The sequence below is a fragment of the Podarcis muralis genome, chromosome 9 (assembly GCF_964188315.1).
Source record: "Podarcis muralis chromosome 9, rPodMur119.hap1.1, whole genome shotgun sequence".
In the NCBI taxonomy this organism is placed as follows: Eukaryota; Metazoa; Chordata; class Lepidosauria; order Squamata; family Lacertidae; genus Podarcis; species Podarcis muralis.
The window spans coordinates 25799418-25826492 of record NC_135663.1 but is presented as its reverse complement, the minus strand read 5'-3'; the positions used below and the strand labels follow the sequence as shown (position 1 = coordinate 25826492).

Below are 27075 nucleotides of genomic sequence, written 5' to 3'. Positions count from 1 at the left end.
AACAATCAATAACTATTGTGATGATTTTGCTGCTTGGAACCTCAACTCTGCAAATTATTTCATCCGTATGATGACTTATAAAGCAGCAAAAACACGGGAAATTTATAATGACTGCACTTGAAATAAAAAGGTACTGTAAAGAGCTCCAAAAGGATCTATCCAAACCGAGTGAATGGGCAGTAAGATGACAAATGCGATTCAGTGTAAACAAGTGCAAAGTGATACATGCTGGGTCTGAATTGGTGGTGTCTGACCAGGATCAAGATATTGGGGTCATTGTGGATTGCTCAATGAAGTCAGCAGCAGGTAAGAAAATGGAACAGAGCAACTACCCTGTGAGGAAAAGTCACAACACCTGGAGCTTTTCAGTTTAGAGAAAAGGCAAGTAAGAGGATAGAGGTGTATAAAATTATGCACAGTGTCTCATTTTTCTCCACTAGCACTCGTGGACTTCCAATGAAGCCAAATGTTGGAAGATTCACAACAGACAAAAGATAGTACTCTTTCACACAGGGCGTACTTTCTATGGGAATTTGTTCCCACAAGTAGGAGTGATGGCCACCAACATGGATTAGGCAAATTCATAGAGGACAAGGCCACCAAAGGCTATGCTCTTCTTCCATGGTCAAAGGCAGGATGGCTTTGAATGTCAATGGTTGGAAATCATAAATAGAGTGCAGTTGCACAAAGCTCTTTCTTGTAGACTTCTTGTTGACATCTAGTTGGCCACTGTGAGAACAGGATGCTGGATCACATGTACCATTGGCCTGACCAATCACACGCCCCCCCCACATTCTTATTTAAAATATTTTTATGTTACCTTTGACCGTAAAAATCTTCTCAAGGTGACTAATAAAACATAAAACAGGAAAGGATATCAGAATGCGATATAGGGATTCAAAGTGCATTGCAGGCATTGTCTAGTTTGAATCCTTACAATATGCCATATGGTAAGTCAGGGAAAAGTTGCTTGCCTAAGCCTGCCTAAAGGGTTCACATGGGAGGGATGAGATTTGAACAGGGCCTTCCTGACTTAGAGCTATGCCAAATCAATGCTGGAAACTGTCTCTCAACCAGGGCCAGTGGACATGAGGAGTTGCATCCTAGGAAGTCATGGCTAACTTAAGTCCCTTGATTTCAGTGGACCTACTCTGAGCAAGACTCTCAAATGCAACCCAAGAATACTGATACACTCTAGGTTAAATATCAGTCTTGGCATATCACCAACAATTATGTGGGGATGGGCAGAGCACTGAGGGGTTATGCTTTATACTTGCGCTGCATGAGACCACTTCTTTTCTCAGACATTATACCTGCATCTTTTTCTATATATTGGGTCAATTTTCCTAGCAATGAGCATTGCCTTGGTGTTGACCTGTTAACGCAGCACAAAGAACACAAAGAGCAGGAATTAGTGTGAAAATGTCACTGTAAACTACAATAACCTGTCAAGTTATTAATACAGCATGCTCCCCAAGCAGCAAAATTGGACCAGTCACATTTATGGGAAGTATTTATATTCAGCCTTTAAACCCCTGAGATTCAGGCATCACAATTTGGGCACCATAATTAATTATCCCTTTTCCCCAACTTGTTTGTGTAAAATTTGCACTGAGTTCAAATCCTGTGGTTGTCATGGAGTCTCAGGATATTAGATTTTTAGCCTTGTGAAGAGAACGTCCTTGTTGGGTGGGGGGTGGGATAGTCTGAAGAACCCTTGACATGAAACTGGCTTTCAGCCCATATATTTTTAGTTGCTGAGAAATATAATCCTTGTGCACGATGTTTAAGGATTGTGTAATATGTTCCTTGATGACTCTGAGAATTTTCTGACAATGATTGAAAAGATTAAAAGTGTGTGTGTGTGTGTGTGTGTGTGTGTGTGTGTGTGTGTAGGGAATTGCATGAGATATTTGCCTGTGTACAGATAAACAGTCCTTTGTAAAGCTGAATAATTAGTACTGTCCATATTTATTTTGAGTAAGATAGTAAGAAGCAAAAATGAGACATCTCCACATCAAAACACAGTAGATGCACTTCATGACAGTGATGATGATGATGAAGATGTGTGTGTGTGCATGTTCTCATGCCCCAGCAAAATGTACTTCCTAGTTTGGAGATAATTGAGTTAATCTACAAAATGGGGCAAAAATATAATTTCTTTCAGAGTTGAGGGCAAGAAGCATTGCTCTCACTGTGATGTGGCTTAATTGAAACTGGAATTATAAGTATTGGCCATACTTATTTTGACTGAGGTGGTAGGGAACAACATGAAACACACAGAGCTTTAGCTCAACCCCAAATCTTTAGTATTTTTTTAATTTATTGTTTCAGTTTCCATCCCACCCTTCATCAATTCACGATGTGTGTGTGTGTGTGTGTGTGTGTGTGTGTGTGTGTGTAAGAATTTGATTATCTATTTGGCAACATGTCACCATCACACTGGTAACCTGAAGCCTTCCTGGCTGGATCACATAGGGAGCAGTTGCTGAAAAAGGCAGTGAACACAAAGCAAAATGATGCAAAAAAAGAAGGAGGTATGGTTGGGCTGAGGAATATTACGGATCATAAAAAACAGTCCCTTTCACACCATGGAAATTTAACACCACCCCAGTCTCTCTCATTTTATTTATTATTTCAATTTCTGTCCTGTGCTTCATCAATGCATGGTCCCACCAGAGGCTGCAACATAAAATACCATCAAAATGTCCAGAAAAAAAGCCAGTTAAAGCAATTGACAACTCAGATAAAATATATAAAGTAACAAACCATAGTGCAACAGCTGACACATCAGGTACTCCCTGCAAGACCTTGTTCTGAGAGGTGTGCCAAGAGGGAAGCAATGAAGCAGACCCTCCAAGTGTCCCCATTTGCCAGGGACAGTCCTGGATTTAGAGAAGCCATCCCAATTTCTGGTTTGATGCCGGAATGTCCCACTTTTCCTTGGGATGTCCCAATTTTCATTGGAGAAATGTTGGAGGCCTTCTGTGACCGCCGAGCCAAGGAGATAAGTAACTATACAATTTTTAGAAGATATCTGAAGGCAGCCGTGTATCAGAAGGTTTTTTAATGTTTAATGTTTTATTATTATTTTTTATGTTGGAAGCCACCCAGAGTAGCTGGGGCAACCTAATCATATCAGTGGGGGTATGAATAATAATAATAATCATCATCATCCCTATTTTCACTGGAGAAATGTTGGATGGTATGATGAAGGCAGCAGCTTTATCTCATGGGGGTGGAATTCCAGAACTAAGGTAGCCATTGGAGGCTGGTGCTCATTGGGTCTGGTAGGCTGGAAAACAAGGAGGCCAACAGTAGACAGAGCCAACTGATTCTGGTTTTGTCCATGGCCTCTTCCTCCTTTTGAGTTCCACAAAAGCAATGCTGAGACCAAGGAGGAGGCTCACAGCCAGTACCACCTATTAGACTAGTTGTAAAAAAGAAGGTAGGCAGGTGGGTGCTGTCTGAGCTTGATGGGGCAGTGCCTTGCTTGTCCTCATTGACCAGTAATCACTAGGGGGTAACACCATATTAATGGTGAGAGGAACAAGGCTAAAAGGAATTGGAATCTCTTTATGCTTATGTCTAGACTTCCAGTACTTTGTGGGAGGGATTCAAGCACATACAGTATGTTTAGGCTTGTGCAAGGAGTGCGGATTAGAGTGTTCTATTGACCTAGTGTAACAAATCTACGCTAAAAGAGAAATGAACTTTTTGTGGTTAGGAAAGTGGCAGTGCATTGAAAAGTGTGGGATGAACAAATGACCAACAGGAAGATGTATAAGCTCTGAGCAAACAGAATGAAATCAGGATGCATGCTCAATAAACAAGTCACCTGGAGGACCTCAATGACTCTAGCATAGGGATTCATCCTGCAGGGAAGGAAAGAGGCCTTTTGGATCTGAAACTCCTGATTTCATTCTATGCTAGGACCTACTGACAGCTTTACTGACTGCCTCTGTGTGATGGAAATGGCAGGTGGAGTCGGCTGCAAAGAGGATTTCTGTCTCAAGCATCTACTTCATGGCACATGTGTAACTGAGAGTGTCTAGAGGTCAGGAGAGGACACATCTCTGTTGATATTGGCTTATGAAGAAACGTATATTTATTTTCTTTAATCATCCTCATGACAAGAAGCATTTTCCATCGAACTAATTATACCACAGTGTAAAGTAGATGGGGAAGCAGATTGGTTCAGTCTGTGATGGGTTTGTTGTTTGCTTGTTATTGCTGTTGTTAGCACTAATGGTATTCTTCACATGTGTATCTTGCCCTTCCTCTAAAGAGCTCAGGGTGGTTTCCAGGAGGGCTGCCTCTTCTTTGACCTTGCCTTGTAAAACATTTATTTTCTCACATCATATCCCATCTTTCTTCATTTATGGAACCCAAGACAATGTACCTGTGGTTCCCAGATGGTTATCCATACAGGGACTGACCAGAGCCAGACCTCTTTAGCATCAGCAAGGTGGTGACCTTATGTAACTTCTGACCATATTCTGGGAAGATTAGATGGTCATTCAAACATCATCCAACTAGTTTCATGGAATCATGGCCTTCTGACCTAAGCCTGGCATTCTGTGGTATCTTTTTTCCAGAACAGAGAGAACTACTTAAATATGTTGCTAAATTGCCCTCCTCCTCACCATTGATTAAGACTAGTGGGAACAAGACTTTGAGTGCCTTAGAGAAGGATTTGATAATCTGGCACAAGAAATCCCTGCCCAATCACAAGTACTACATAGCGAAGCCTGATCTGCTGGAGCAGAAGATAAGGTCACAGGGATCAGAACTGGGTAATGGTGCCACCCCTAGACAAATTCTGTGCTCCTCAGCTAAATTCATGTGAGGTGACATTTATTACCAGAATGTGCCTATGTGTTTTTTTCACTATCAGCAGCTGAAGGCAGACAGTAGCTCTTTCCAAGAGTCAACTGTGGCTTTAAAGAGTGGCTGCTGCTCACAGTATGTATATTTATCCCACATTTATTTCTGGCAAACAAGTTTGGCTGATTTTGTCTTAGCACATGATAAGCTGGTCTTATACTAGGTTAGATGATTGGTCAAGCCCAATATTGTCTATTCTGATTGGCAGAGATCTTTCCTACCCCTGCTGATCCTTTATGGAGAGGCTGAGGGAACCTTCTGCATTTACCACATGTGGTCTGTCACTGAGTTATGGTGCCTTCCCGTCAATGTATGTTTGACCAAAGCTGACAACTGGACAAAACAAAGGTGTTTATACACCATGGGAACAGAACCCAATTTTAAACCATTTCCATTTCTTTTATACATTACTATTTCCAGCCACAACCAGATTGGTGTGAATCTGGGTTGTTTGTATTTCAATGTATTTGAAGTATTTAATTGGGAAGAAAGGTACACAACTAAGATGGTGGTGACTATCAACATTTTAAAATAGCAATAATAATAATAATTTATTATTTAGTAATGTAATGTAATGTAATGTAATGTAATAACAGTGCTAAACACTCTTTTGCTTAAGCTGTATTTCATTAATAGTTTAAGATATATATTAAAAATAGTGCCAGAAAGCCATTTTAGCACTAAATAGAAGACTGATTAAAAAATCAGCAGGGTGCCCCATCACAAGTGATATACCGTAAGTAATGTGTGCTGGCCTGTAAAGGGTAGTGCTGAATGCATTTGCATTCCTTTTGTAAGAAAAAAGATGGAAGAAACATTGGGGGGGATGCAAATGGACAATGGCATCATGTGGGCCCCCATAACATGCAGATGAACGAGACATGGTGATTCCACATTAATGCCTAATGTGGAAGCAGCCTTGATTGCCTTCTGATTCCATTCAATCCCATGCTTGTACTCTAGGCTTTGCTGAAAGCCTCAGTGAAAAGTCATAGCTCAGCAGTAAAGCATCTGCCTTGTGAAGGCCCATGGGTCCAATTCCCCAGAGACCTATGCCCGAAATCCTGGAGTGTTGCTGCTAGTCAGTGTAGACAACACTGAGTGAGATGAACCAATGGTCTGAGTGAGGGCAACAACTGGCAATCTGGGTTTTCTGCAGATCACCATCTATTCCGATTCAGCTTTAAAGAGCAGGTTTTTGTGGAGAAAGCTCAAGACTAAAAGAAACAGACCAGAGAGCTCTCAGACACAGAGCTTTAAAGTGTGAACCATGCATGGAAAGTTTGGAGGAAACGTAAGTGTGGACAAGCCCTCCATAATAGGCACCTTCCTACATTCCTATGGTCTTACATTTGGTCATCTTATGAATTATTTTCTCTCTCACTCGCTTGCTCTCTGTATGTATAAATGTCTTATCATCTTTCACTTTCTGTAAGCCATTTCCTTTCTTTTATAAAACACAGTAGCTCTTTTGGCAGCAAAGCACCAGAAGGCATTTGCTGTTGACAAGTGGTATCCATAGCCCACTTCCTAGATCATATAGCGCAACTTCGTGATGGTGTGCTACAACCAGATACGGAGGCATTAACTGGCTTAAATGTGCAAAGCGACTTCGTTCCGTGAGTAATTGCACTGAAGAATGATTGCTCTCCCTATGCCCTTGTCCCAACGCCTTGCGTTAAGACCAAAGAAACATGTATCTCTCAACATCGCCGCAGCTAACAATGACATGACTAGCAAACGCTGGGAATCAAACCACAGCCAAACACCAGGATTTAAATGCCATTAACACACAAGTGAAGACCTTCTGCTTGCTAGGATTCTTAAATCCCAAGAGTAATAATCTTCAAATCACTCTGCCATTGGAAGCCCCACTTAAACAACAGTCCTTCAACTTGAGAAGAAGAAGGCAGTAGATGCCCTACAATAAGAGGATAGTATATACCAAAAGTGGACCGATTTTAGCCTTGTGCACAGTGGCGGAGGAAGCTGCTTGGGCACCTGGGGCAGTGCGCCCAGAGGCGGGGTGAGCTGCCCATAGGGGCAGGGTGCACCGCAGGGCCTTTGGAGTCTGCCTGCCTCCTCCCACTCAGCTGCCCTACAGCTGGCGTGGCGTAGGGGAGGCAGCAGGTGGACTGTTTGGGCAGTGCAGAGCCTATGAGCACCCAAGCCACCACGTCTCTCCCAGGAGAGACATGTGGCTTGGGCGTGCTGCAGGCCCCGTGGTGAGTGCTGCCTGGCATTTTGTCACCCCCCTCAGTGGTGACACCTGGGGCGACCCGCACCCACCGCACCCCCTTCTTCTGCCCCTGCTTGTGCATCTACTAATACCTAGAATGAAAGTGTAACAATGAGCTCAAGGCGGGGCTGAAATGCCAATCAACTCCTTTCCCCCACCTAATTAGATGCAATGATGCTCAAAGCTCATTATGAATGGCTACCAAATCATCTTACAGGAACAAACGTGTGCAGGTAATGGGGAAACCATGTGCAAATGTGCCCTGCTACAAACTCTAATGAAGTCCCCCACCAAAGGAGGGGCTAATTGCTTCTAATCCCTCAGCCCTCACCTTGAAGAGAACAAGCAAACTGTGTTGTGCCTATGTTGCTAAATTCCTGGTGCTCATTCTTATTTCCCAGTGTAGCATTTCATGAAAAGGAAAATAGAAACACAAATTTCACAAAGGAATTTGCACTGTACAGTTTTCCCTCCAGGGTGATAAAACTATTAGCTTGAAACAAACAGTTTTTAGAGGGAAATAGATCTTCCTGCAGAGAACAATGCGATTTTCTAGCATATTACAGAAAGTTGTGTGTTTCTTCTAAATAAGAACCCAAGGAAGGTGGAAAGGAAGGAAGGGGATAGTAAGAAAGATATCAGAGTCCCACAAGATCAATCTATAATCATAATGAAGTGCTGGCGGCAATTTGGCAACTTTGTAGCATCTGGGAATAGAAGGTCATTGGGTCTAATTATACCGCAAAGAGAGGAAAGGAAGAAATGTAGCATGTAGCTGTATTCAGAGCCGTCTTAGATTTCAATCTAAGGGAGTGCAATAAATAAATAAATAAAATGCTTTGGCAACAAGAATAGTATCAGCTGGGAAAGGCTGGGAGGCAAACGATCAAGAGGGCCTTTATGTATTTCCTCAGTGGTGAATATTGTGCTAGTGAAAGATGTCAGGATGAATTTGGGCAGTGGGTGGAGGGGCAGAAGAGTGAGAGGAGAGTGAGTTCAGGGTTGTGAAATGTGTTTAGGGTAGAAATCCAGCATATGGGTTTACGGCTTTAGTTTTACAAGCCAACAGTGATGATATCTGCAGATGTTACTGGGGGTCCCATTTGTTTCTATTCAAGAAGACCATCATTGGTATGGGAGTCTTCATCTTCTTCAAGCACAACACTTGAGGGTACCAAGAAGGATCAGTGTGTCTCTCAGTTCTCAGTGACATGTGCCCTCCCTCCAGGAAGGAATTGCAGAAGTGGGAATTGCAAGGAAGCGGGGCAGCTTCTAAAGGGTACAGTAGCAGAATCCAACTCTTCATGAGCAAGTCCTAATCATCATGCAGTGACAGATTTCTGGGGCAGACTTCAACTACTGCATGTTTCATAGCCCTGAGATGGTTGTTTCTCCAAAGAACAAGAACAAGCCTTGGGAATGTCTTGCTGTGATCCTCCTAAGAGGATAAGCAGTAGCAGAAACACAAGTTGGTTTAAAAAAAACAAAAACAAAACCAGAAACATGCACACATTTGGATCTTTCTTTCTAACTATTTCTTGCCTATCTTATAGCAACAAAGGAATGGACAAATGATTCCAAAAACTAAGCAGAATTGATCCTAGACAGTGCCAAGATGGGGCATTGCCTGTGAATCCTATATAAGCCACTCTGAACTTTGGAGACAAAGGGTGGTATCCATATACAGTGGCAGAGCTTCATGCTCCGGCACCGGGGGGTGGAGAGCAGGCAGGGGCAGGGCTGGCGTGTGTCCTGGGGGCGTGGTGTGCATCCTGGAGGTGGGGCACGCCACCTGCAGGGACGTGGCACCCAGAGTGGGGGGGGGGCAGCCATGGTGGCACCCTACCGGGATCGCACTGCCGGGGGCGGTGCGCTCCTCCCGCACTCCTCTTCCTCTGCCAGCGTCCATACATAACAAATGTGCTAGTCTTCTTTGATGGTCTCTTATCATATTTTCTTCTTTGTAACAAATTTCAACCATATGAGACTGATAAGGAACCATCTGACTTGGTAACTTTTTCTGGTGACACTAGGAAATGTGAAAAAGTTGCCTAGTCAGCTTGCTGTATTAATCCTATTTGTTTTATCGTCAACAGCCGCCTTTTGTTGCCAAGTTGTCTGCCCTCCCCAACTTCCTCACTATTTTATTTCCTTACCCTTTCTTACAGTATGGAAGGAGCCACTTCGTACCTGGCAGACATCCTTTCACCTCAGGGCTTTTTCAGCCGGAGCTCACTCTAGCTGAGTTCCGGCACCTCTCAGGTGGGCACCATTGCCATTCAAAGAGAACAAGGAAGAAGTTCATGGTGAGCTCAGGTACCTCTTTTTTCTAGAAAAAATAGCACTGAGCAGCCTGTATCGTTAAATCGGGGTGGCTAAGCTGCCGCTGTCCGGTGGTATTGGATCCTTCATCCCTGACCACTGGCCATGCTGGTTGAGACTGATGAGCATTGTAGTTCAGCAACATCTGAAGGGCTACAAGTTGTCCATTCCTGATTTAAATAAACAAGCTGTCAAACAATGTTGGGTAGCTGGAGAGCCACTCAAAGTCAAAAGGGTGTTTTGCTGTTGAAAGTAGACCAAAAGCGTCTAGAACGATGCCCTGCTCCATCTACAGAGAGAGACAGGCAGCCTGAAGTCAGAAGAAAGTGTCAGTTTTTACATTTAAGGATTGGTGCTTTATGAGGCTTGATGTCTTAATGCTTCCTCTGGGACTATTCTGCATGAGTGCATTGCACAGGTGGCCCATTGCAATTTATAGTCACAATAATTGAACAGGAGAAATAAGAGCCTTGAGCCTTAACAGCACATGGGATGCAGCTGGTTTGGGTGCTTAGGCGGTAGGCATAACTTTTATATGACAAAGTCTCTTTCTGAAAGACAGGAAGTTGTTCTCTCCTCCCTAGAAGCGTCATGCCCCACTTTTTTTTTGTAGTTGTGCATACCAGGGCATGCTCCTGGAATCACTTTGTCAAGCCCTAAAACGAGCAATTTAATCCACCATAATTTATATGGCTATGGAATTCTTTTCAATGAACATCTGTGAAAGAGTCAGTTTGAGAAATGCAGGAACCAAGTTGTCATTAAAGCTGGAGACTTGAATGAATATTTTATGATCCTCTTTTTCAAGTTTTTATGTGCTAACATCTCATATGAAGTTTTCTTTCAGCATGCGTGCAAGGAAAGCACGGCCTTTCCCCCCCTGAGTTGCCTCCTTTTGGAAGATATTGCAGGATCAGCTATCCCTGAGTTTTCCTGTTCATCACTCAGTTTTAAATAAATGGCCAACCATCTTAGATTGTTTCTTGAAAGAGCAACAGGCCTGTTTACTCTGCCTGAAGCATGCTGCCACTGCTGGTTTGGGAAGCGGTGTGTACATGGTGTTAATCACAAGCTATATCTATCCTATCATTCCCCAAATTTCTATCCACAATGAGAAAAAGCAGTTTTAAGCTGCTAATGTGGGCACAGCCTCAGAGTCAAAATAAACACCTAAAAAAAGAAATCTAGAATGTCATTAGGGAAGAGAACCAACCATTATGAATGTGAAATTAGGCTGTAATACTGTGTCCTACTGGGACGCGGGTGGTGCTGTGGGTTAAACCACAGAGCCTAGGGCTTTCTGATCAGAAAGTTGGCGGTTCAAATCCCCAAAATGGGGTGAGCTCCTGTTGCTCGGTTCCTGCTCCTGCCAACCTAGCAGTTTGAAAGCACGTCAAAGTGCAAGTAGATAAATAGGTACCGCTTCGGTGGGAAGGTAAATGGCATTTCCGTGTGCTGCTCTGGTTCGCCAGAAGCGGCTTAGTCATGCTGGCCACATGACCTGGAAGCTGTACGCTGGCTCCCTCGGCCAACAAAGCGAGATGAGCGCCGCAACCCCAGAGTCAGTCATGACTGGACCTAATGGTCAGGGGTCCCTTTACCTTTACTGTGTCCTACTGAATTCAACGGGTCTTACTCCCAGGTAAGTAGGGTAAGGATTGGAGCCTAAAATAGTATCTGTTTATTGGTGTGTATAACATGGGAAGTTTAAAATCAGTTTCATTAACACACAATTTGAATTATTAAAGATAGTGGGAAGAATATAGTTAATACCATATGCACACTGTTAAGTGTGAACAGTGAGTACAATTCTCTGCTTCTAAAAGTGTGGTTGATGGGATGGGGGGGGGGGGGTCAGCTCAAAGATATTATGAATTCAGAAGCCAAAAACGTGTCATTTCACGTCTTAGGTGTTTTAAAATGAATTTTCCAGTATAAAGGTCTGTATCCTGGGCATGATTAGATTGTTTGAAAACTACTGAAGGTAATGGAATGGACAGACCAGGCCCCATAGATGTTTACTCAGGAGCAGGGTTGGGGGAGAAATTGAATTCAGTTCACACTGAAAGCTGAATTTACCCAATTCAACCTTTCTGGAACACTATGAGAAATGAAACACAGCCATCCATCAGAATTCACAATTCTACAGATTTTGATATGCATTTCTCTAGCAGAGCAATGTGTACAAAAATGTGTGCATTAAAAATCCATATTATTGGGAGAAATTGCTTTGCTTTGTGCTTATTAGGCAAAATTGTATATTTCACACTACAGTAAAATGCTGGCAAATTTTCACCAGGACAAAAATTGTAAACTGTTGATTCTTGCTATAATAGGGTGAGATAGCACAGTTCAATGTGCTGAGAAGATATGAAGTGAATATGGCAGCAAGGGCATGAATTTGTTTCATCTGCACGCTGATCTGTTTGCAGAATCCCAGTTTTCCATGTTGAGCCCTATTTCCCAGAAAATACCTCTGCATATTTGGAGAAAAATGAATAATGCTGTTGCCTCTGAAGTATATCCAAGCTTCTGCCACAGGAGGTCACTCAACAGCAATGCATAAATCTCTGAATAAGTGCAATGTGAAAGGTGACAGGACCTGTTCAAAACATTTGAAAACCAAACCTGGGTATGTGTACATGTCCATTCTGAATATAGCGAAGGGCAGGATTTTCAGCTGATCCTTTTGAAACCATATTGATTTATTTATAAAAATATTTATATTCTTCTATTTCTAGAAAAAAAATATTAGAGCTAATTACAATTATACATTCACTGTTCTCCTAGCCTGATTTAGAAGTGAGCTGAGCTGGTGAGAAAATACCATATTTTTTGCCCTATAGGGTGCACCAGCCCATAGGGTGCACCTAGTTTGGGGGGGGGGGGAATAAAGGAAAAATTTTTTATTTCCCCCCCCCAGGCGCGGGGCTGGGGCGGAGGAAGCCCTAGCTTCCCCCGACCCCAGCCCCCAGAACAGGCTGCTATCCACAAGCTGAGGCACGCCCCAGGCTTCGGGATGCAGGCTGCTATCCGCAAGCCTAGGAAGCACGGCGGGAACTCCCACCGGGCTCCCAGGGCTTGCGGATAGCTTCCTTAAGCCTGGAGAGTGAGAGGGGTTGGTGCGCACTGACCCCTCTCGCTCTCCAGGCTTCAGCGAAAGCCTGCATTCGCCCCATACGACGCACACACATTTCCCCTTCATTTTTGGAGGGGAAATAGTGCATCCTATAGGGTGAAAAATACAGTAATTGATGAAAGATGGGGAAGAAAGTTGGGGAAGAATTACACTTCCCTCACCAACTGGCATATTTTGGTCATAAAAAATAGAACCTATCATGTCATTTCTAAAGATGTGACCAGGGCAGGTGTGTAAACAAATATGGCTATATGGCTCCCTGTATCATATCTAATTTGTTTTGCTCCAAGCGTTTCTGGTTTTACGAAACCTGGTTTGTGGTTAAGACTAGCAAAGCTAAGATGGAAGAGAGGAGATCTCATTTGCAAAGACTGCATCTCTCAGTTGCTTTCTCCCTTGCCTTCACTTCCATGTCAAAACACACTGTGGTGCACTTGTGCCTGATTCTCCAAGTCCTTCACTGTCACACATTTAAGCATGTAAGAGTATCTGGGCTGGATTTTTTTTGTCTCCACTTCTGTGTATTCACATTTATTATTCCTAGATCTGTTTAGCAAGGCACATCCAATCCTGGGTTTGTCTCACTCGCTGCTGTTTCCATTCTGCTGCAGTTCCGCTTCTGCTAAAACCTATGTTGTTGCTCTTATTATCCACTATGTGCAAAACTTATGAAATTAATTCCACAATTAATTTCAATGCATTTCAGTGCAAGTCAAACATCAAAAACAATACAGTAAATTAAATCCTTATTTGCATATCTTTGGCAGTTATGCAATACTGCCAATACTGATGGTATTTGCTTGTATGATTTCCATTCATGACCTCTGATGAACATTTGAAATGCAGGACTTTCTGCTCTCATTTTTATTTCAAATGGAATCCTCCAGCATTCCTAATCCCCCCCCCATTCCTTAGTGTGAGATTAGATTGCAGTTTATTGAGAATTCATCATTTGTAATTATCCTTAAAATGATTAACATATCAATTAAATAGAATGCTGTACCTGATTTTGTAATTTCCTTTAGGCTGAGGAGGATCCATCCATCAGAACTGGAGTCTGAGGAATGGGATGGGGAAGGAAGTTAACACAAGCTTCTAAACAATGAAAAATGTCAGCTCCCCACTTTAGCTTCCAGTGTGAGACTATAAAGCCAGAGTGTTGAAGTAGTTACCACGGGGTGGCCAACACAGTACCGTTCAGATAACATTGACTACAACTCCCATCAGTCTTGAGCACTGGCTACACCCCTGGGTAAGAGTGTAGTACTGTGGTACTTCGGGTTAAGAACTTAATTCGTTCTTGAGGTCTGTTCTTAACCTGAAACTGTTCTTAACCTGAAGCATCACTTTAGCTAATGGGGCCTCCCACTGCCGCCGTGCTGCCAGAGCACGATTTCTGTTCTCATCCTGAAGCAAAGTTCTTAACCCAAGGTACTATTTCTGGGTTAGCGGAGGCTGTAACCTGAAGCGTCTATAACCTGAAGCGTATGTAACCCGAGGTACCACTGTATCAGGCCCTTGGTTCAAATTTTCCCTCAGTTCAGTTCAAATTGCACACTGAACTTGGGGCAGTTTTTCTCTTTCAGTCTAATCTACCTCTCAGGGTTGTTGTGAGATGAAAATGGGAAGGTCGTAAGAACTGAAAGCACCTTGGGGAAAGGGGGGGGGGGATGAACAAATCCAAGTCCTGTTGATGGGCCGGGCTGGGTTATGTGTGATACTATGGCTGTGTACATACCATATATTTAAAGAAAGCTGGGAACTGTAGTTCCCTTGCAGAACTGTAGTTCCCAGTGTCCTTAACAAACTACAGTTCCCATGATTTTGGGGGAAACTCATGTGCTTTATGGTGTATATGCAGTTAAGGTAGGAAGTGCCTTTTAGCTCTTTCAGTCCTAGGAAGAGCCTTTGCATGGTTTCCCTTTGATTGTATGGAAACTTACTGTCCCATTTAAATACTGAGGATCACAGAAAAAAGAGATGGTAAATTCCATATTTTCTATGTCTCACCTTCTAGGGAACAGGAGGAACCTCCCTACATTTCTGATTTGCCTGTTGATCTCCAGCATTGTTTTTGATGAGTTGCTAAATTGCTAAATTGATGGGCCAAGCAATTTATTAGGTGTTTTGTCTGTTTTTAACTGCAGTCTGCCTCTCAAGGAAACAAGTATTGTCTGTGGTGTGGAAGATGAGTCTCTGTGTGATGAGAGCCATGTGTACCAAGCCCCCATTTTTCATAACTGCTGTCATTTTACAGATGTATGACCCTCTTCGCCTGGTTACAGAGAAGCCGGGGGTGGGGTAGAGAATGAGGAAAGAAGATAATATACAGGGCTCCACAGAAGAAACTCTGGTAGGCAGATACACAAATCATGTCATGCAAACCAGACCCGGCTAAAGGAACATTGCATCCCTCTTCAGAAGACAATAACAGATAGGACAGAGAAAGATGGAGTCTGAGATGATTAGGAAAACAGGAATGGTTAATGGATAACAGCAATGTGGCGCCAAGTAGTTCATTTCATGTCATAAAGATATGAGAAGCAGCACAAACAGAGAGCAGGTAAAAGGTCTTTGAAATTCATCCAATCAATGCAGATACAGCCTTGTGTCCCCAGCGGATCTGGCAGAAATGGATACAGATGGTGGAAAAGTTAATTTATTTCAAATGGTGTCGTTTTGTTTTCTTGGGTATTTCAGCTTGGGATTCTTTGTAATGGGCCTACAGCTCCAGTCTATGCTGGTGCTGCAGCACTGACAACGTACAATGAGAACCAGAGCTACCATTTTGATTCTCGAAAGCAGCTACAGTTGTGATGGAGATGTATAACCAATGGGGTGCAGCGACCTCTCTCCCATGCTTTGCGCTCAGGTGGCCTCATGGTTGATCCCTAGCATCTCCAGCTAGAGCTGGGAATAGCCCTTGTCTGAAATCCTAGAAAACAACTGCCAGTTAGTGCGCTGCAAACAACACTGAGCTAGATGACTCAGTGGTCCAAGGCAGTTTATCCTCACCAACTGGCAACCATTCTTCATCATGTTGAAAGGAGGGACTTGTCCATTTGTCTCTCAAGTGAGATGGGAAGGTTCTTTCTGCACCAGGGACTTGTGTCTGCTGGTAATAGGGGAATATATTCAAGTTCCTGTTAGGCAGTGCTATTTTTCTAGAAAAAGAGGTGCCAGAACACACCTCCCTGTTCTTTTAGAATGGCAATGGCATCCACTTGAGAGGTGCCAGAACTGAGTTCCAGTAAGTTCCAGCTGAAAAAAGCCCTGCCTTCAGGACATTTTGACCGCCAGACACTAATTCATGAACATCCAATGAAGCTCAATGTTGGAAGATGCGGGACTTACAAAAGAAAGTACTTCTTCACACAGCACATAGTCAAACTTTGGAACTTAGTCCCACAGGAGACAGTGATGGCCACCAACTTGAAGGGTTTGAAAAGAGGACTGGGAAAATTCATGGATGATACGGCTATCCATAGGTACTAGCTGCGATGGTCATGCTCGGCCTTCATGGTTTGAGTTTCTGGAAGCCACAGGAGGGGAGAGTGTGCTTGTCCTCAGGCTCTGCTTGGGGGTTTTCCACAGGCATCTGGTTGGCCACTGTGAGACAGGATGCTGGACTTGATGGGCCTGATCCAACAGGCTCTTCTTATGTTCTTATGCTGTCTCCCATTCACTTTTTTAAAAGATTGATTTAGGTAAAGGTAAAGGGACCCCTTTACCTTTCTTGCCAACAAAGGTCCGTATAGTTAAAGCCATGGTTTTCCCAGTAGTGATGTATGGAAGTGAGAGCTGGACCATAAAGAAGGCTGATCGCCGAAGAATTGATGCTTTTGAATTATGGTGCTGGAGGAGACTCTTGAGAGTCCTATGGGCTACAAGAAGATCAAACCTATCCACTCTGAAGGAAATCAGCCCTGAGTGCTCACTGGAAGGACAGATCGTGAAGCTGAGGCTCCAGTACTTTGGCCACCTCATGAGAAGAGAAGACTCCCTGGAGAAGACACTGATGCTGGGAAAGATGGAGGGCACAAGGAGAAGGGGGCGACAGAGGACGAGATGGTTGGATAGTGTTTTCGAGGTTACAGCATGAGTTTGACCAAACTGCGGGAGGTAGTGGAGGACAGAGGTGCCTGGCGTGCTCTGGTCCATGGGGTCACGAAGAGTCGGACACGACTAAACGACTAAACAACAACAACAACAACAAAGGGACCCCTGACCATTAGGTCCAGTCGTGGCCGACTCTGGGGTTGCGGCACTTTTCTCGCTTTACTGGCCGAGGGAGCCGGCGTACAGCTTCCGGGTCATGTGGCGAGCATGACTAAGCCGCTTCTGGCAAACCAGAGCAGCGCATGGAAACGCCGTTTACCTTCCCGCCGGAGTGATACCTATTTATCTACTTGCTCTTTGATGTGCTCTTGAGCTGCTAGGTTGGCAGGAGCAGGGACCGAGCAACGGGAGCTCACCCCGTCGTGGGGATTCGAACCGCGACCTTCTGATCGGCAAGTCCTAGGCTTTGTGGTTTAACCCACAGCGCCACCCGCGTCCCATTTGATTTAGGATAGAGTTCAATTAAAGCTATAGTTTTCAGCACAGCACAGTACGATTATACATTAGTTGTTAACACGGGTTACATTTTACCCTGATCAGTTCCATAAGAAAGGTCAACACATTCAAATACAGAAAAATCTAACCTCTGAAATAAGAAGATCGTTAATTATTGCAAAGTTCAGGCTGCAATTCAACAAATGATGCTGCTTCCAAGATAACCTGTGTAGGGAAACATAAAGATCAGTCTCTGTGTGCAGTGGTTACATCACATATGATAGCGCTGCCCAAGATGGTATTGTGTGCCCTTTAAATAAATATCCCAGTCAACAGATGTATATAGACTAAAAAAGAGCAATTGAGAAAAATGCATGTGCTGGGAAAGTGCAAGGTAACGACTCTAAGCAAAGTAGATTTGTATTGGCATAAAGCCCTTTCAGAAACATTTGTGGTTCATTTTGATCAATGGATTTGAAAATTCTGCTTTGTGGATATAGCAAATACTCAGCTCTTTGCTTAACGAGGTGATAAGGGGCTATAAAGTCAGCTGAGATACGACATTGCAAACAAAATACTTTAGATTGTAGGTGCTGTTTTTGTACTGAAACACATCTGCCTCAATGTTGGAAGCAGTGCCCTTCACTGGTGTTGACAATGGCAGAAGAAAGCACTATACAGAAGTCTGGAACGAAGCCGACTTCTTCAGCCTATTTAGGCAAACTAGAACTCTGGGCAGTGGCATAATTCCTCCATGAAACAGCTCGGCTGAACACAGTGGGCCCCTCCCCAGGCTGAAGAACAGAGCGGACTGCAGAATATCTCTTCTGATAGGAAATGGGAGTATTGTATTGAAAAATGCTGTATCCCATTCCCCAGCATGAAGAATGACTGCTTGTCAAAGAAGCAGCAGTACTTTGCATGCTACTTCAGATCATCCAGAACTACTTCTCTAGGCTTGGGGGCAGGCAGGCTGGTCTAAGAGCAGCATACACATATAAGGCACTGCTTCTCACTTTGGGAGCAATCTGAACCCAAGTTCTGCAGGGATGAGCAAGTTAGGATCCAGTGAGTTAGGATAAGTAGCCATTGATAGTCTTGTTGTCTATGTATCTGCCTAATCCTCATTCAAAGCCATCCAAGTTGGTGGCCATTTATTGCTTTTCACCTGATTACACCCCTTCCAGTGGGATAGGATAGATCAGCTTGTATTTCTTGCTGGGGAGGATGCCTGCCAGGTAGGAAACTTCTCCTTTCATGGCATAACAAAGGGTAAGGAAAGAGAGGGTGAGGGATATGGGGCAGAGTCAGACAAACTGGCAACCAAAGAAGGATGCGGTCACCTGTTAGCCATCCCTGAACCAAGCCACCATATTCATTTCTATATCTCCACCAGTGCCAAAGAAGGTTGCTGTTGTTGCTGTTGTTATTGACAATAGTTGCCAGGCTTAATCAACATTTGAGAAAAGCTTTGAGAGCCTGGAATAAAAGTGACAATAGTGTAATTGCAAAGACACCTTAATAAGGCTAGTGATCTGTGATAAGCATCTTGATGATGAACAAGATTGAAAGTAATGAATGAATCAATCCAAGTCACATTCCTTATTTATTCTTTTTTGGGGGGGCAATGTTATTTTCTTCTAAATCTTTCCAGATCTCAGGGCATGCAAATATCTATTTTCTCTGCAGTAATGCTGTTAAGAGCAGCCTGGATAGGAGGAGGAGGAGGAGGCATCCCACAGAAGAGATAAAAGAGTACAAAACAGCTCCTAATACCGTGGAGTGTAACCAATTCCTAGGAGTGAGCTTGTGCTTTTGAATATTTTATAATTTATAAACTGGGAACACATGATGTTCTGCTTTTCAAACAGTAGCTCATATTGCATATGCCCTCCATAGACGTGGGATGAAAAACAACAGAAAATATGCCCTTTTGTTCCCCAATATTTTGGTAGTGCTCTTCATCAGAAGTTTGGCACAGGAGTCATCTGACAGGCTGCCTTGTCTATTAACAATGTATAGTTTGGGCCACCCCACCCTAGACAACATAATTTGGAGTGCTGCATTCCTGCTAGTTCCATTGCGTACTTACAGCATGATACACTAATCCGACATAAAGACAGTGGCAAATGATGGCGTTAGTTTTGCTGTAGATGACAAGGGTAGAAGAACATTGTTGGAGGTAAAAGGCTTTGCTTCTGCTTCCAGTGTTGTACTTATTTGCTAATTTGGACTGGGGGAAAGGCCCTAAGTTGGGTTGTGCCACAGCCTCTGGGGTGTGAAGCAATCTTTTATTTGTCCTGAATATTCCAATTTTGCAACATTCAGCTTCACTTTTGCTAGCAAGTTTCCTGCAGTAGAATTCTTTTTTGTACATTATTTTCACTAAAGTATGCACATCTGTATGCATTGTCCACTCACATTTACATTTCCTAGATGTTCTTTGGATGGATAACTGCATTGCAAAACTTGGAGACATGTAAATTTTTGCTTCAGATATTGAAGGCTAGCTGTGTTTTGGTTCAGGAAGTGTGAATTCAGTAAGCTCACATGAAAATGTGAATGAATTTCGCCCTCCATCCCTGCACGGGACCTCTAGGGGATAGTGCCAATGATTCAAAGAGGTTGGGGAGAGAGAAGGGGGGGGGAATGTATTCCACTAAAGCCAATCAAATACTGGTAGTTTATCTGAAGGAAAACCAGTCAACAAAATATTTGAGGAGGTCTAATTGGTCTGAATCACAAGGCCAAATTATGAAGAGGGCCACAGCTCTGTGAGACTGATAAAAAGTGTTTGTGCCTATACAAGCAGTGGAACAGAAGCACCCACCCGAACAGAAGTTTGCTTGTTATATGTGTCAGCATTTATGCATAGCTGTGTAAGAGCCAGGCGGTGCGGGGATACTGTACATCTTCAACCCTTGAATCGTACAGCGATAAGACAGACTCTTAGGATTAACAGCCCTGTCAAGGGGAAGTCTCTGAAGTGCTTATTTGTTTAGATGGAGAATTTCATTCATCATTAAGGGAGTGATAGAAATGGAAGCCCATCCGATGTGGTATCTGAAGCCTACCTGGAAATATGTTGAGGGTGGTGAGATTAAACGCCGTCCCCTTTCTGGGTCTGAAAGTAGCACTAGATATGAGACATATGACTTCTAAACTATTTGCTTTCTTCCCTCCCGCCCCCCTCCATGAAAGCATGGCAAGCCCACTTGAATGAGCAAAGGCTTTTCATATAGGCAGCAAGAGAACAAATGACACTACAATTTTAAATGCAATTTTCCAGTCATACTCCAAGATTAAATAGTGCACGTTTATACAATAACTTATAATTGCATTTTCCTCATTTTGTTCCTCCTAAATTTGCTTAAATTGATAAGACCAACACATGTGTATTGTTTTGGAAGTATTAGCTAGAGATGGAAAGACTGCAGTCCTACCTTCACGTAAAACGTCATAGAGTTCAATGAGACTTACTTCTGAGTAGGCATGGTTAGGCTTACAGCTTTATTTATTATCTGCTATCATAATAATTACTGCCCTGCCTTTCTAGAGTGAGAGTACTTCCTGTTATTAACATCCAACAATAGTAAAAGGTAAAGATAAAGGTACCCCTGACCGTTAGGTCCAGTTGCGGATGACTCTGGGGTTGCGTGCTCATCTCGCTCTATAGGCTGAGGGAGCTGGCATTTATCCACAGACAGCTTGCGAGTCATGTAGTCAGCATGAGTAAGCTGCTTCTGGCGAACCAGAGCGGCACACGGAAATGCCATTTACCTTCCCGCCAGAGTGGTACTTATTTATCTACTTGCACTTGACGTGCTTTTGAACTGCTAGGTAGGCAGGAGCTGGGACTGAACAACAGGAGCTCACCCCGTTGCAGGGATTTGAACTGCCAACCTTCTGATTGGCAAGCCCTAGGCTCTGTGGTTTAGACCACAGCGCTACCCATGTCCCTTTAAGCTAAAATAGTGGGGAATGTCTATTCCATAGCTAGAGGCCTGTGTGCTGGGGACTTTGTGGGAATGTTGACCTATGCATTGTGGAAGCTATTTAGAAGTAAATACCATTGAAAGAAATGGAAACTTCTGTTTACTAAGTAAATTTGGGAACTAGAATATAATAGTATGTTTACACTTAGATTTAATGTACACTTATCACATTTTCCAGTGCTGTATTTCAAATCCATGATCCCATGATGTTCACATCCTATGGTGTTCTGCATGGTCATCCTGTTTCTTTCTGAAGAAAAACAAAAACATTTGAAGGATTTTCTTCTTGTTCTCAAAGCAGCTTCACAGCAGTTGGAATCCACAAGCCAATACCAGTCTGAACACCTTTGCCAAAGCCACCTCTGCTGCTGTGGGTGGTCTTGCAGTAGTGATATCATCATGGGAGTGAACAGGACCCAATTCAAAAAAGCATCTTCAGAGTGCAAGCATCCAGAGTGGTCAGAATGCGCATGCTCAGATATGCACTTGACACCCACTAGTATTTCTCAGCAATGCCACATCCGCTCTTACTGTCAAAACTTTGAGTGTGTGCAGATGAGACTGATGGTACAAACGTGTGTCAACTACGGATGGGGTAAAAACAGTACCTCCCCTAAACATTCCTCAGTGTGAGAACATATTGAAACAAATCATATTCTGATCAGCAATATGGGACCTTTGGTGATGTTAACATCTCAGGTAGAAAGCATTTTCAGGCGCGGATTTAGGGGAGCGTGACTGGTTTACCTGCACTGGGAGCTGAGCTGGGAGGGCGCTATAGGGGGCACCACAACAGTGATGGAGAACAGAAGGTGAGAGGTGGGGAAGGAATGAATTTTAGCATCACGCAGGGTGCCACTGAAATTTGAAAGCCCAAGGTACCACCACTGGTGTTTTGAAGAACAGCCGGAAAACAGACTTCAAGTTACTCTGAGTTGAAAATGTGGACATACCCTAAGTCAGAATCATTTGTACTCTAGTCCCCGAATTACCTTACTAGTGTGTGCTTCAGGAAATAAAATGTGTGGAGATCTATTCTGAAATCAGCTTTTACAGTCAGGATCATTTTATTCTAGAGTGGCAAAATGAGGAGAGGGAGGTCAAACGCAGACATGCTCCAATTTGGTGGGAGAAGTAGTTTCAGAATTCAGTTGTCTGCAGGCGTGATTGTATGTCAGCCTCATGTTCAAAGAGGCATGAAAGGTGAGAGCAGGAGGGGCTGTAAGATCTAAAACAACAGAGAAAGCAAGAGTGGTTCCATGCTGTTGGTGGTCTTCCAGATACTGGACCTAATTGGATGTCAACTAATTAAAGCTATCTTGTTCTGTCATTTTGACAATGTGTGCAGTGAAACACATTGGTGAAGAAGATGCTTGTTTTCCTGAGTGAAAGAAACAACAGTCCTGGCAATTCAAATACAACTCTGTGTGGGAGAAAAGCCACAATGTTAATTTTGTATACACTTCTCTTGGAGCTCTATAGAAGAGTGGTTTTACATTGTATTTAAATATGTGTAGGGCAAAATGGGATTGAAAATAATAACATTCTAAGGACATTTAATTTGATGTTCAGACTCTGATCCTAAACACAGCAGGTGGTTTTTAACTGGGGCCACATTGACACCATTCATTTAAAACACTATGATGTCACTTTAAACGGTCATGGCTTCTCACCAAGAATTCTGGGAGCTGTAGTTTGTTCAGGGTGCTGAGAGCCCCTCCCAGAGCTACAATTCAGCATTGCAGGGGGTTGGACTAGATGACCCTTTGGTCCCTTCCAACTCAAGATTCTATGATTCTATGAATTCCTAGAGTTCCCTATGAAAAAGGATTGAATGTCACTATGGAGAATGTTTTACATTATTCCACAATCCTGCACGATAGAATCATGGAGTTGGAAGGGACCACAAGGGTCATTTAGTCCCACCCCCTGCAATGCAGGAATCTCAGCCAAAGCATCTGTAACAGATGGCTACCCATCCTCTGCTTAAAAACCTCCAAGGAAGGAGAGTCCACCGCCTCCTGAGGGAATCCATTCCACTGTCAAATGGCTCTTACAGTCAGAAAGTTCTTCCTGATGCTTAAGCTCCTCCTGTTAGGAAATGTATGCTAAAAATCCTGGAAGATTATGCAGCCAGAATCTGACATTTTACTCGCCTAATGTTTCCCTGTTTCCCACAGTTCACTCCAGGATGAGCAGGAAACATTTACAGAAGCCCCAAAACTAACATGTCAATTTGAACGCAGTGCCTTTGACAAACCGGTGCGGTTTAACGTGAGGCTATGAGACCAAGCCTAGAGTGAACTTAACTTCAGAAATAGGAAAGAGCACATGAGAAAAGTACAGTGTGCAACCCTGTGTTGAGGACCGTAAATCCTGTTTTAAATCCTGCTGTAATTTTGGCTTTCCGTCCTCTCCCCCCCACCCAACCTGTATTATTTCACAACTGATTACTTCTGACTGCTCAACACCCAGTTCCCTCGGAAAGTGCTAATTAAGAGACTGAAGAGGCTCATCTAATATTTATACTGGTGGTGTTGCACTAGATCATTTTGCAGTGCATGAACAGCGTCATGAAGAAGGAATTAGAAGCAGTATAGCTCTGAGCCCCAGATAATCCTTCGCTGATTAGTGAGATTCTCATTGCCACCTATTCTGAATGCACTCCTCTCAGGATGTTGATAAAGCCTTTCGGTATCGCAAGATGGACTACCAAGCACAGCGCTAGCTTTCCTACCCAATCAAAGCGAAGCCCCCAGTTCACCTGGTTAAGCTATCCTAATCCTAAATCGGCTTTTAGATTGTCGCTTAACAACTCTGAGGTACTCCAGAAGGATCCAGCGCAAATCCGGCAGTAAATGAGGCCTAGTCTGAGTGAAAACGAACAAACAAAAAGCTTTGAGGAAGGGGGGGGCAATATTTTTCACCCCCTAAGACTTACAGGGGAAAAAAAATCTATTCAATGAGAATTAAGGTGTCACAAATTAGATGGTTCTATGAAGTCAACCTTCCTGTGAAGACTTTGAATTTTTCAGCCTACGAAAGATTATATACAATTGTATCTTAAACCCCATATGATGACAAATAGGGGATTTTCCAAGTGGTGTTTTTTTTTTTTTTTTTACACTTTGGAGGTTATTTTTGCACAGGGAAATGACAAAGAATAGAGCACCACAGAATTTTAAAGTGTAATTATTCTGTGTGTATTTGTTAACAATGACAAATGTCTGGGCAGCCTGTCCAATTATCGATTAGATCTGTATTTCAGACCTTCCAATTAACCTTTACGTTAAGGTATCATTTTGTGGTAAAGAGAAGGCTATGCCTTGTAGCGAAAAATTGTACCCTATAATGTATATTCTTGAGTAATGGTATATGTGGTACACCGCAAATCTCAGTGCCCTTTATTGACTATTTTAACAAGGACATGTTTGAACACTCCTGCCGGACGCTTCTCCCATTCGTAATTAAAGAGGGGGAAAGAAAGCCAAGTTAAGCACAATGGCAGAGAGGCTTCATGCAGACATGCACCGGCATTGTCAAGGTTGCTTGGAAACCCCTAGACTTCAAGAGATTATTGTATGGATGAATAGAAATGCTGGGAGTCATTTCAAGTGCTCTGAGTTGGGCTTACTGCTCGTTTGACTTCTCCATTTAAAGAGCAATGCTTGAAAGAAGCAGCCACAACTTCCCTGCCCACAGCAAGCTTTCAAATCTCATGCATTATTGGATAAAATCAATATATCCTGTTCAGTAGCTTGAAAGCTTCTGTTCCAAAGGAATGGCATGCTTTGGAGCCTGCTGACTGAATCTGGATGCAAAAGGAGTGCCTGATTTGCTGGAGCTGCAGAGAGAGAGAGAGAGAGAGAGAGAGAGAGAGAGAGAGAGAGAGGGAGAGTCAGTCCCACCCTTGCTTCTGTTCTCCTTAGGAGCCAGCTGGGCTTTGGATGAGCCAATGGCTCCAGAGCTCAGATCTACCCCAGGCTAGAGTTAGAATTGCTCGAAGAAACAACTAGCCAACCAGCCTACCAAAACAACAACATGTGCCAGAAAATTTTTAAATGGTGAAGTTGACAATAACGACTGAAGACCTTGAACTGAAGCCTCTTTGCTCTAAAGAGGAAGCCTGTTTTGCTTAAAGTCTGTTTAGAAAATGTCAAAGAATTCAGCATTCTTTTCTTGTTCTTGTTCTTTTTTTCTTTTTAAATATACACACTGTTTTGGAAAAGGGGACAAGAAAACAAAAATGCCAGCTGCTTAAGGGGCAGTGACACCAGCCAGCGACTGGCACTTAACGTAGATACAATGGGCTGTATCCAATGGTCCTCCTACTTAGAGTAGACCTATTGAAATCAATAGACAACTAACTTAGGCCTGTTAATGTCAGTGGGTCTACTCTGAGTAAGACTTAGTTGGAGGCAACCCACTGAGTACCAAAGATCACTGATTCTGGAGTTCCCACCCCCCGACAATGGTCCTTGAGATCTAAGATATCAAGGTCTATTATCCTTCATAAATAAATTGAGTATAATAAATCCAGTACACAAACCCCATCCTGTGGTGGTTTGTCTTTTCTTGTGGGAAGTTTTAGCAGTTCAAGGAATAGCTAGCTTTCCCCTTCCATGAAGGGTCTGATGTAAACCCTTGTACCAAGAGCTTAAAGTCTTAAGACTGTTAGAAATTTCCATCAGTCAGCCGGTATGTTCGTGAATAAAAAGTTAGTTGCTGATCTGACCCCACTCATTGCTCTCTGGAAAGAAGCCATCTAACTACAGACATTCAGCAGCGCCAAGTGAGGGAGAAAGGGGGGGGGGGAGTTATTAATACAAAAGTAATGGGGCCGTTTGCATTGGCATTTGAAGTCACATATATACCGAGGATGCAAAACCACCCATACCTATAGATCAATTTGTTTGAACATCAGAGTCTGGATTTGCAACTTTAAATTAAGACCCCTATGATCGGGGGGGGGGGGAGGGGAGAGAAGAGGAAAGAGACATTGACCCTCTTTTGTAATTCAAGAACATCATGAATAAAAAATATTTTAACAAATTATTTTGTAAATCTATGCTGAGCACAGTGTGAACTGTAGAATTTTATTGTATATAGAAAATTCCAGGCTGTTAAAACTGTGTGCATCTCAGACAATGATCCTACTCATCTGAAACACTAGCCCTTTGCTGGGTCCTCCCCCCCCCCAAGTGGAACAGTTCCTCATATGTGTAGAGTGCCCTTCACATGCTGTCTGAATGTTCAGATGGTGTTCTTTCAGCCTGGGTGAGTGGGTGTCTCCTCAACCATCCTAATACAACCACGCTCCATCTATCTCGTGACAAGGCAGTGTCTTGAGTAGGGAGGGACAAATCTGGCAAATTTGGTTTGTTTCTGTTTCTCACATTTCCAGTCATCAGTTCTGCACATTCCCAGACCAGTTTGTGATATATATATATTTAATTGTCATGAAAATTAATTAGCATTTCAGTGTGAATTTCTTCGTGCAGTGTGAATGCACACATTTTTGTATGCAATTTTGCCTAATATGAATTCCCCCCCCCCAAACAAGTTCCCCTAATTTCTCCTGCTGCCAGCATGGCTATTTCTGCGGCTCTGACCCAATCAGTTGACATGGCCTAAACCTGGGACACCATATTCCTGGTGTTCAAAATCCTGCATGAGTCATGTGACATGAGTGACATTGTGGATCTGAAAAAGTGATTTGGGGGGGCATGGAACAAAACACGCTTTTTTCAGGGTGAGATCTCAGCCCAAAATTGTGCTAGAGCAAGCTGTCCAAAATGGTCACTGTGCTCTTGAGGGGAAAACCAAGATGTCCTGTTTTTTTCTTCTGGGGCAGTTGACAGGTATGAGATGAGCTATTCCAGGTTAGCCCTAGAATTTTTATCCCTCTTTAAGAAGAGTTCTCTTTTCCTTTTTTACTT

At 43.1% G+C, this 27075-nt stretch overlaps 1 protein-coding gene across 12 annotated transcripts in view; it reads right to left on the bottom strand.

The window, feature by feature from the left end:
- The window catches only part of LOC144328854 (uncharacterized), a 71598-nt gene that overhangs the window by 11252 nt on the left and 33271 nt on the right, over positions 1-27075 (bottom strand). For 4 of the 12 annotated variants that reach the window (XR_013394147.1, XR_013394149.1, XR_013394151.1 and 1 more), the window contains one exon: positions 21220-21386. Coding sequence is in view for 3 of the 12 variants with exons in the window: in XM_077933923.1 (XP_077790049.1) it covers positions 15169-15210; positions 17291-17366 (118 nt within the window). In the remaining 9 variants the exon portion in view is untranslated. The other 8 variants (XR_013394152.1, XM_077933923.1, XR_013394155.1 and 5 more) reach the window with 6 other exon arrangements.